At 41.5% G+C, this 10,770-nt stretch overlaps 1 protein-coding gene across 1 annotated transcript in view; it reads right to left on the bottom strand.

Annotated features, from left to right (window-relative positions):
- The window catches only part of ajap1 (adherens junctions associated protein 1), a 47,567-nt gene extending 40,185 nt beyond the window's left edge, over nucleotides 1-7,382 (bottom strand). Inside the window, exon 1 of the mRNA XM_051424907.1 lies at nucleotides 6,345-7,382. Coding sequence (XP_051280867.1) covers nucleotides 6,345-6,373 — 29 coding nt within the window. The 5' untranslated portion in view covers nucleotides 6,374-7,382. The remainder of the gene's footprint in view (nucleotides 1-6,344) is intronic.
- Between the last annotated feature and the right edge of the window lie 3,388 nt (nucleotides 7,383-10,770).

Raw genomic sequence — 10,770 nt, forward strand, 5'->3', positions numbered from 1 at the left:
TCGTATAAATAATATCCCTTATCGAAATGACCTATTTAAACTATTATTTTTACTCTAAGTAATGCAAATTCATTTAGCAACATATCTTCCGATGTATAACCTTTACTAGGACATGACTTATTATCCAGGATGCTTTGAACATATAAACAAACTGACTTCTCCAGAGGTCAAAAACATTGGTGGAAGGATGCTGAGAATCATCTTTGTAGATACACAATCTTTTGTTTTGACCTTTCCTTTCCAAGAATGCGAGTGTGCTGCAGTACAGTGCCTGGGTTTCCACTGGACTTCTATAACACATTTTACCTCATCCCATCTTTTCATCATTAATCAAAATGCACTGTTTGGAATTATCTCTACGCGTTTGTTGTGTTTTTTGAGAATATCAGCTGCATGTGGCTGTGTAGCTTTAAAAAATGCAGGCTCTGAGGTGTAGGAGTTAAGCTCTCCTCAGTAGATATCCTGTATTAGGGAGATAAATACCACAGTTGGCTCTCCAAAGAGTTCCAGAGATTTATGGATTGCCTCTGTGCAGCAGGCCTCTGGGAGGCAAATTTTCTATGAAATCTTCCACATGTTTTGGTAGTGCACACACACATACACACACACACACACACACACACTCACACTATCCATGCCTGTAAGGCTGAGCTGCCGCAGCTGCTGCTGTGGTTGTAGTTTAAAAAACCTTGTTGCATTGCTGAGGCCGGAACATAATTCATAGAGGAAAACAAGCAAAAAATAAAATGGGTAGGGTGGGTTAGGTGGAGTGTGTGTAGTTTTGAGGGGGTCTAAGATGCAACCAAGGGTGTTGCATCATCCCATTAATTACTCCCACTGCACAATGTCCTCCACTACAGTGTGCATGACCCACATGCTCAGAAAGATAAGCAGGGCTGTAAAGAGCATGGGAATAGGGTGGAAAAGGAAAATAAAGGGCAAGACAAACAAGACAACACTTCAATCAACTCAGCCCCTCACTGTCAAAGTTATATTTCAGCCTAAGCCTGAATCCCATCAATTATCACAGAGGAGCTGAGAACTATATAAAGAGGGTGTGTGTGTGTGTGTGTGTGTGTGTGTGTGTTGGCGTGGGGGGAGATGTTTTTTTCATTTATGAAGTATTTTAGTAGAAAGAGGCCCACTGAGAGACAACCCCCCCCCCCGTGCCTGGAGATGGCCAGTTAGTGGGAAGGGCCATGACGGATAAATCTGATCCTTTGTAGAGGCAGTATTGATCCAGCAAAAGCTCACTACATGAATCAAGTATGAGCTCCGTGCTGTTAGTTCCTTCACTCTGTAGGATGGATGTGCTTCAGTGCAATAGAAACACACACTTTCTCATGTAGCCCAAACTGGACAAGCTGGTCATTAAGCCCCATCAGGCTGAGGGCTGCTGGCACTATGGTGGGAACTTGCACTTGAGGTCCAAATGTGGCAATTTTCAGTTAAGGAAGAAACGGGTGTCAAAATAGTCAAATAGCTCAGAGTAAGCATGTGAGTGTAATGTAAATTGAGAAAAATACAGCAAGATGCATCACAATATTATTTAATTTAATGAGGAAATAAAACTGAATATCTGTCTAACTACAGTACTGGACTAAATAAAAAATACTGTCAAAGGAATATTAATAACTAAACAGTATGGCAACAATATGTTTAGTCTGATCCAAAGAAGGAGAAGGGAATGACTGTGTGGGTATGTGAATGGTACTGGGAAATGGTGGCAGAGTGAGACTTCCTTACTGTCCAGCTACCCCGGGTCTGACAACAACTCACCGTCAACTTCAGTGTGTTTCTCTCCTTTTACCTGTCGGTCTGTAAACAACTTCACGCTGTCTGAAATGCTCTCTGCCCCCACATTGGCGAGGAAAGGATGCACCGTGGTTTTCACCCCATGTGATGAACGGACTCACTGACGAGCAGATACAGTTAAGCTGCTCTGGCCAGCTAACAAGCAGCACAAAGTTCACTCAGTTTCCTGTGCGATGAAGCAGCTCGCAGTAGAAAAGCAAGTCCTGTCTGCGTGTGTAAACGTGGTGTTTTTCCTGCATGCTTCTAAGGCGTGTAAAGTTAGATTTAGCTTCTTGGCACACTGACGCTGATGATTTTTACTGCGTTGGTATCGAAATTTGGTACAAAGACATTTTTAAAAACTTGGTAGTATAAAGGGCCATAAAAGTAGCAGTTCGGTACCCAGCCCTATGAATGTCAAAACATCCTTCTAGTGTCAAACTCTGATGATCCCAAATGATCATCATTAAGATTTGACCAACTACTTAAGTTGTCACACAGTTAAACCTGCATGAAAACCTGATTTATCAGCTGTTAGCCCACCTCTGTACAACAATTAGTTAGTATTATTATTATTATTAGTTATTTAATATTTGTAAAAAGAAGACTTGTTTGGCTAACAGAGCTTTAATTCAAGTGTTTTCTTCCATATGAGCTCTAGTTGTCTCATTTCCAACATCCTCTGTGCAGTGATGTGTTATGGTGGCAGTTATGGTCCAATTCTGCACATGCCTCTTCTGTACTAATTGCTATGCTTATCAATGACGAGTCATTTATGGTTCACCCCTGTCCTTAGCAACAGCAAGTTCCTCTCATTTTCTCTTGTCTTGCTCTCTCAGTTGTATTTCCAGGATGGTCAGATGAAGCAGCATCCATGTCTGTTTTATCTCTTATGCTATTTCACAGGGACAACCTGTTCTGGTCCTTCTGGATTTAACAGACTGCTGAGCACAGGGTGTTTACGACACACACGCACACACACACATGCACACAAAAATCTCCAGAGGACAGGATCTCAGAGAAGCAACACAGCCTATTTCACTGCAAATTAGGTTAATCACGCTCCAGAGAGGCCCAGTTAATAACCCTCATAGAGGCTATTAAGATGGCACCTAAATCACAGGAATATCTGAATATCAGATGGCCCCTCACACAGTAATGTCACGTTTAGCATTGGAGTTCTTGGTAGAGCTAGCTGTGAGGATGCCGACTGGTCATAAACACCCCAAGAGAAAAATACCTCAGTGTAGAATATGATATATCAGGAACCCTGGTTCATTAAGTCAGCGATGTTAATAAGAATGAGACTATTACTCAGATACAAAATAGGCTTCATGTTTAAGTGGGGATAAGACATCGAATACTAAGCACATGATCACCAGAAACATCAACATGAGCAAATAATTCCTGAGCTGAAGATTTACTAAAGCCACTTTCTCTCTTTTTCTTACTTTCGACTTCACATGCCGATCACTTGACATGTCACTGTTACCTCCATTTACGATGAGAATTAATCTGGGCCAGAATAAAGACAGACACGTGTAGGAACAGTCACCTGTACTAAACAAGTGGAAACTGGCAAATGAAGCCCTCCTGAAAGGCAACTGGTGTCTCTGCCAGCAATTCTTTTGCAGCTGCAGTGTGCCGAAGCCTGATAGCATCCCCAGTGCCTCGGCAGTATGAGAGCTCACCATGGGGAACCTAAAACTGTGCAACGTCCATTAAAGATTGAGCCCAGAGATGCCGAGCCCAGGAGAGATGAATGCCTGCTGGGTAACTCTCAAGTGAGATGCTCTCTGGTTTGAGCTTGTTGTAATTCTGCACCATTACAGGCACTCGTCATCTTGAATCAAAACTAAATACATTTTCTTTCAATTACATGTATGAGAACCACTAGTTTGACTGAAAAGAGTCAGATTCATGTGGCAATAGAGCATTTGGTTTTATTCAAGCTAACAAGAGGTTTTGGTATCTACCTACTGGCACAATGTTGCTTTTCCTTTCATTTGCATCCTGAGTAATAGTTTTGTGCTTGGGTAGTTATTGCTAAAGGGAGAATTTTTAAGCACACCATTCAAGCCAGAGAATAAAACTCCTGCCGTTGCCAAAGTTTGACTTTTAGGTGGTTTAATTAGGATGAAGCACCTTTCCAATGTTACTAGTGGTTCGAGAAAAAGATTTTTATTTAATTTTTGAGCCAAAATGCTCCAAAAGTTTTCATCAAGCAACTGTGTTCCACGTTGGAATTAATGCACCACATTAACAACTTATTTCAAGAGGCAATATAACTAGTGCTGAAACCATATGTTGATGCATTAATCAGTCAAACAACAGAAGATTATCCACAATTCTGACCATAAATTTCAGTAATTTATCAAGTGCAATACATGTATTCATTCCAGCGTTAAAAATGTGAGCACTCTCCCTCTTCTTTTTTTATTATTGAAAATATATATAAAATATGTTTGGACTGTTGGTTGGACAAATGAAACAATTGAACAATATCAAGCTGTGGGAACCTACAATGGCCATTTTTTGTCATTGTCGTTTGACATTTAAAAACAGTTCATCAATTATTCAAACTTAATTGCAGATATTTTTCACAGCAGACATATCTCCTGCTTGTACTCTACGCACAGTTCATCACATCATACCACTGCACTAAAGTCTATAAAGGATGATACTGAAACATCACCAACCTTTAGTCCACAGGGTGTCTTACTGAGACTGTTGGCCTAAATTACATGAAGAGTAACTACAGATCTTCCTCAAAATTCTCAGATTTGATTTATCTATGTATCCATCCATCTATTCTTCAATTCAGATTTACTAGTCACTGCTTTTGCATTTACGCCCACATATCAAGTGTCTGTAGGTGGTCTGTTTCTTTGTCTGTTCCAACAGGTACAGGGTCTTTCTCTGCCCATGCTCACTGTCCACTTCTATTTCTTGTTATTCCAAAGCAACTAATAATATTAAACACAACCTCTACTGGAAAGCAGGGCTTTATCACACACACTAAAATGCTTAGGAAACCAAATATTGCCATCACTGATAATGAATGACAATAACAAACAATGTAAGCTTTTAGCCTGCAATGGCAAACAAAATCTGGAACATGCAAATGACTGCAAATAGGAAGCGGCTTCAGTCCTTAAAAGCAGTTGCCGTTCTTCCCACAACCGATTTTAACGTCCCACATCATGTCAGCAAGTGACAGGAAAATTCCTGAAGATGGAAATTGGTTTCTCTGTGCCTCTGACTGATCCATCTAGAGATATGGCACCCTAAATGCATTTCATTTCATCATCTTATACAACTGTGCTGTCTTACGGCATGTATTGCCATTACCCTGCGAGGTCAGGCCTAAGATGTACAGTGTGTGTCATGCATAATAGATGAACGGCTGCAAATGGGCAGGAATTAGGGCTACCGGTGGGAATGAGATCCAGCAGGTGGCAAGAGAATCTCACCGCTGGCAGGTTTGGTCTCATTTCACAGCGTGTCATTAGCTCTAAACCTATTTTACGGCAAATGAATGAGATCAATTTTAGCTTTTGTTTGCAGACTTCCTAACTAAGTCAGTAGGCTGGTCTCCATACTGCTTCAGTTCAGGGATGGCATGTTTTCACGAAAGCAAAGAAAGTGTCAATTTATAATTCTTTTTCTATGACTAGAAAAATGTCCATTGTAATATGAGAACAGAAGCAACGTGTTAGTGGATGTTATTGGGAGGAATAACGGAAAGCTTACCTCTCCATCCAAGCAGTCTACATGCCATCCTCTCCTCTAGTCAGTACATACACCCACTACTTCCATTTGTTTTATTTATTTATTTTATTTTTTTTGGGGGGGGGGAGCTAGACTTATAGAAAAAGCCACAACCTCAATGTGACTCAGTATCACTATTATTCATTTAATCACAACCCCATAAAGACATTTACCTCTAAACATATGATTTATTATAAATTTGACCTATGATTTCACAACTAATGCGTGTGCATGTGCTCGTTCTCACCAGTGTGGAGGAGCTGACAGACCTAACCTTGAGGCTGCGTGCGCGCGTGCGTCTGCACACGTGTGTTTGGAGCGCGCGCGCGTGTGTCTGTGAGTGTATGTGTGTTGCTTGCGCCGTACTGTTGGCGACCCCCAGCGTACGGGACGTGAAATTTTCGATCATATTCTTCCTTTTAAAACATCTCAAAACATTATCCACATTAAGCCTCCGCCTCATCATCCCTCAGCGTCAACACCGCAACGGAAGATAGCCGGTGTATGTGAGGAACTTTAATGCAAGAGGAGCTACATTTGCGTGGGTTTTTTTTTTTTTTTTTTTGTACAGACCTATTGATACATTTAATCCACTCATCAATTCCAGCACACTCTCATAACTTGCAGTGGCGTAGATTAAAAAACTGAGACGTGTTATCGAGCGGCGCCGTTAAACGTGTAACACCGTAAAACAATGTCGGTGTTTCTCGGTTCTCCCAAGCATTTTCTCCATTACACTGAAATTATTATAACATGAAATTCAATTGTTCGTGTCTTACCTGCGCGCAACACTCCGTTTTATCCACATTTTTCTCGACTGCCGAATCCGACTCAGTCCTCCAGGTATCCTCCCATTTAGATGGGTTTCCACCAAAGTCGACAATAGCTGATAAAAACACTCAAGTGACGGACCTTACTCCGGCTGTCAGTAACGCAACCATTATTTAAGCCATATCCTCCAACGTTGCGCACATCAAATTCCTCCAACAGCGCTTCCAGATCCCACTAAAGAAAGAACCACAACAATAGTCAGGTCTCTTTTAAGTTGCTCGTCAATTGTTCTTTTGGCGACAGTCTTCCTCCTTGTCAGTTTAAAGGAGAAGGGGGGTACGCGCTTGCAGGCGGACAGGTGAGCGGGAAACCAAAGGAGAGGTACCCTCAAACTTTGCCTTCACGCAAATCTTTCATTCCCCCCTCCCCGGCTGGAGAGACAAAGATGTAAGCTGCGGAGAGCAAAAACAAGGCATGTAGTTGGCATCCTCGTCGCTGAAATGACAGCGCACCTTCTCCTACATTGTTGAAAGGCAGATGAGCGTCCAAAAAAAAATTGGTGGTGGTGGGTGGGGGGGGGGATGAGGATGTTCGGTTCTCTGAAGCACGCAGGAGAGAAGTCACCGCTGGCAGGGGGTCCTCATTATCTACTCACATCTCTGGAGGTGTTGAGAGGTGCGGAGGGGTTAGACAAAAGTTAAAAAAATAAAAATGAGGTGCAACTGAAAAAAGGAAGAAAGGGGGGAAGCGAAGCGAAGGAGAGTCCTGGAGGCTGAGAGTTGTTTCTGAGGAGTTGGAGAGAGGGGGAATGAGAGCTTGTCATCAGAGAGGAGAGAGGGAGGCTGGTCCGTCTCCTGCTGCTCCTCTTCTCTCAGACTGACGAACGACCTGCCTGCTGAGCCCCACGCTGCCGTGACGTCATTTTAAAGCCAAATATGTCATGTGCCGGAGTGTCTCACGTCATATGGGTGCATGCTCGTGAGTGTCAGATTGGGTATGACAAGGAGCAGCACTGTCCGGTACGGCACAGAGCTCGCAGAGCAGTGTGGGACTGAGGCGTGTGAGTGGAGTGAAGAGTGCACACAAGTATATTTGGGAAGCATACAGCACATAGAGTCACATCAGCTGGCAGACAGGACCAACCGAAAGTCTTTATAGTCTAATAATGTATGATATAGCATTTTGTATTAGGCAGCAAAGGATCCTGACAATTTGGCCATGATCTGTGCTCTCCCTTATACCTAAGCTCAAATTTTAGTTTATATAGTTTAGTTTATGATAGCCATTGGTAAGGAGATTGTGACTCCCCCCACTCCTAAAATTATAAGTATAAACAGCTTAATTATTATTGTGGTTATTATTATAATTGATACTGGCAGATAATACCGCTGGCATTAGCAGCGGGTGACAGAACAAACCAGCATCAATGGAATTTAAAATCTGTTTCCACTTCAAGAAATAACTGGAAATGTGCAGAACAAGAATCTGTTCGAACGACTGGAAGAAACAAAGTAAATTAAATCCCCAGTGAGGTGGTTTGTATGTAATTAAATTATCTTTCAAAATTTTCAGATTCTTCAAATTGCTGTAATATGATAACACGTATTGTTAGTTTGTCTGTTTGTTTGGGGCCTCCTGATGGCAGTAGTGGGTACAGCCATTTAAGGGGCTTATTCGAAGATGAGGTCTGCCTATAAGGCCTGCAAGGCATGAGGAGTGTTGCACTTTGGTCAACTTAATTCAGCATCAGGATGAAAGGTCATTATACAGTATATTGCATTTTAATGTTAAAGGTCCAGTGTGTAACATTTCGGAGGATCTATTGGCCAAAATGGTATATAATATTCATAGGTATGTATTCAACACATGTGTATAATCACCTTAAAATGAGAGTTGTTGTCCGCCATGTTGAACCACCGTGTTTCTACAGTAGCCCAGAATGGACAAACCAAACACTGGCTCTAGATAGGGGCGTTAGTGTTTTGCACGTAGTTTCTCCTACACATTTAACAGCACATTCTTAGTCCCCCATTGTCTTGTTTAAGTAAGTGCTAAAATATGTTACTCGGATCAGACAAAAGTTGTTTCTAATTCTAATGAAGTTGAAAGTGACAGAAAACAACTGGTATTGCCAAGTATAATGCAACAAAATAAAATAAGACTGAAGCTCTCAATACATTGGCAATAAATATTATTATTATGATTATTATGATTATTATTATTATTACTGCTCCCACCCCTTTCCAATTGGGAAAAACATATGATCCCTAGTGTGTTGCCCAACACTTATCTTCACCTGGACTTCACTGGGATGGTGGTACCACATGCACAGGTTCATACTACCTATAGGTCAAATGTCTTTAGGTGCAGGTGCCCTGTCCAACCAGTAGAAGTCACTAGTGCTGCAACAAGGACAGCTACCAGTTAGAACGATTTAGTTAACCTAGAAAAATTGTGTTGATTTTCTTCCCATCGACCAATTGATTGGTTGAAGAGTATACGTTTTTTTCATTTTTTTTTTAAATTTCAGTCCACCAATATTTTTTGGGAATATTCCATATATTGGAATATAGTCAGTCAAAACAAAATATTGGTAAATTGTTCTAACTGGTAGCTGTCCTTGTTGCAGCACTAGTGACTTCTACTGGTTGGACAGGGCACCTGCACCTAAAGACATTTGACCGTGGTGCTTTGAGCTATATGTTCATCTGTATGCTAAACATGAATGTTTGTACCAAATGTATAACAATGCATCATTTTGTTGTTGTTGTTGTTGTTGTTGTTGTTTGAGGGGAAATGTCTCAACATCTGAGACATTTTAGTCAATAACAAGTCATAAGGATTAGGATTCCTCCTGGGACCATGCAGTTTTGTCCAAAATTTCATGGTAATTCATCACATAGTTTATTTTTATTATATTTCATTATATTATATGTTCAGTCTGGTCCAAGGTGGACAGACCAACAAATCAATATTGCCATCCAGAGTGCCTTGCTGCTAGGGTGGCTTAAAATATATATTTACAAAATTTTGATTTAGCATGAGGCCTTGAAGATGCTTCAAAGATCTTTGCTTTGTAGATTTTAGCAGCTTCTTATCAAAAAAAAGCCAAGCCCTGCCAAGAGTTGTGATACTGTATATACAGTGTGTACATATATAGATCGCTGGTGTAGTGACGTCAGAATTCAGTAAGCCTTAGATGTCAGGATCCATCACATCACCCTGAACTTCAGAGTAGTGATAACTCCCTAAGCTGAGGTTAACTGTGTTTTATATTTACCCGCTGAATGCTGAAGTGAAGCGGGGTGGGGGAGCTTATATCTACCATCTTTCCCATATGACATGAATGCAGCATTAAACTGTCATCCTGGAGGCTTTTTGCACACCTGTACTACAAGATGTCAGCGGTAGGCAAAATCCCATTACATTAGAATCAATGTGCTGATGTGACCGCACAGCGAGATAGGTGGAAATATTATCTATGACAAGATCAACCCTTGCGTGAGAAAAATAGAGAATGTGGCGGCCTTTCTTGTACACCTCAGGGTCAAAGTGTCAAACCAATGAACACATCACACCTGTTTTAGCCTTTGCGACTGCTCTAGCCTTTCCTGGAAGTAATATTACAGGACTGAATTGTTTATGCTTTCTGTATTTGGACATGTTTTGTGCAGTGCAAGTTCTCAATGTGTACTGGAAACATTCATATCTTGGACCTGCAAAAAATGTGCTTCCCTTTGTCGTTTGCTCACACTGCTTTGATCAGCCAGGAATGAAGACAGTCGTTTTCCCTGTAGTCTGATGAATTGCAGCTGTTTATATAATTTCCACTGCTCCATATACATGATGAGGCAACTTTCCTCCCTTACTAATTGTTGCCATAAAGCACACTTCTGTCAAATACCCTCATTACTGCATTAGTGTGTATACATACATACTGATCCAAGTGGAATCCTCTGTCTGAGGAGCCCATCAGTAGCTCCCCAGCAGATGGAAGCTGTCATCGTCTCTCTCTCTCTCTCTCTCTCTCTCTCTCTCTCTCTCTCTCTGTCACTTCCTCCATCTTTTCCCTTCGTATTCACACTACCTCTCCCACACTCACTGTTTTGCATGTTGTCTTCCTGTGTTGCATGCTTGTGTATGTACTCACACATGCTTGTTTCTGTTGGTTCATACAAGCAACCTAAGTGTGATACAGGCTTGTTTTGCCTCAGAGACAGAGTCACAGGTTGTCATGCATGTCTAAGACTGCGGGTGGCTTCAGCTCACATGGACCTAAACGCAGCATACTAAACATCTGTTGTGTAAGCCATTAACACCCCGCCACGAGAGTGCGAATTAAAGGGAAGGGGGATTTGAGTATTGCTGTGTATGTGCTAAGCTGGATTGAGTCATTCTGAGCATCAGTTGTGGGTACAGTTTAAGCGTGCAGGG

The sequence above is a fragment of the Dicentrarchus labrax genome, unplaced genomic scaffold (genome assembly GCF_905237075.1).
Source record: "Dicentrarchus labrax unplaced genomic scaffold, dlabrax2021, whole genome shotgun sequence".
Lineage (NCBI taxonomy): Eukaryota > Metazoa > Chordata > Actinopteri > Moronidae > Dicentrarchus > Dicentrarchus labrax.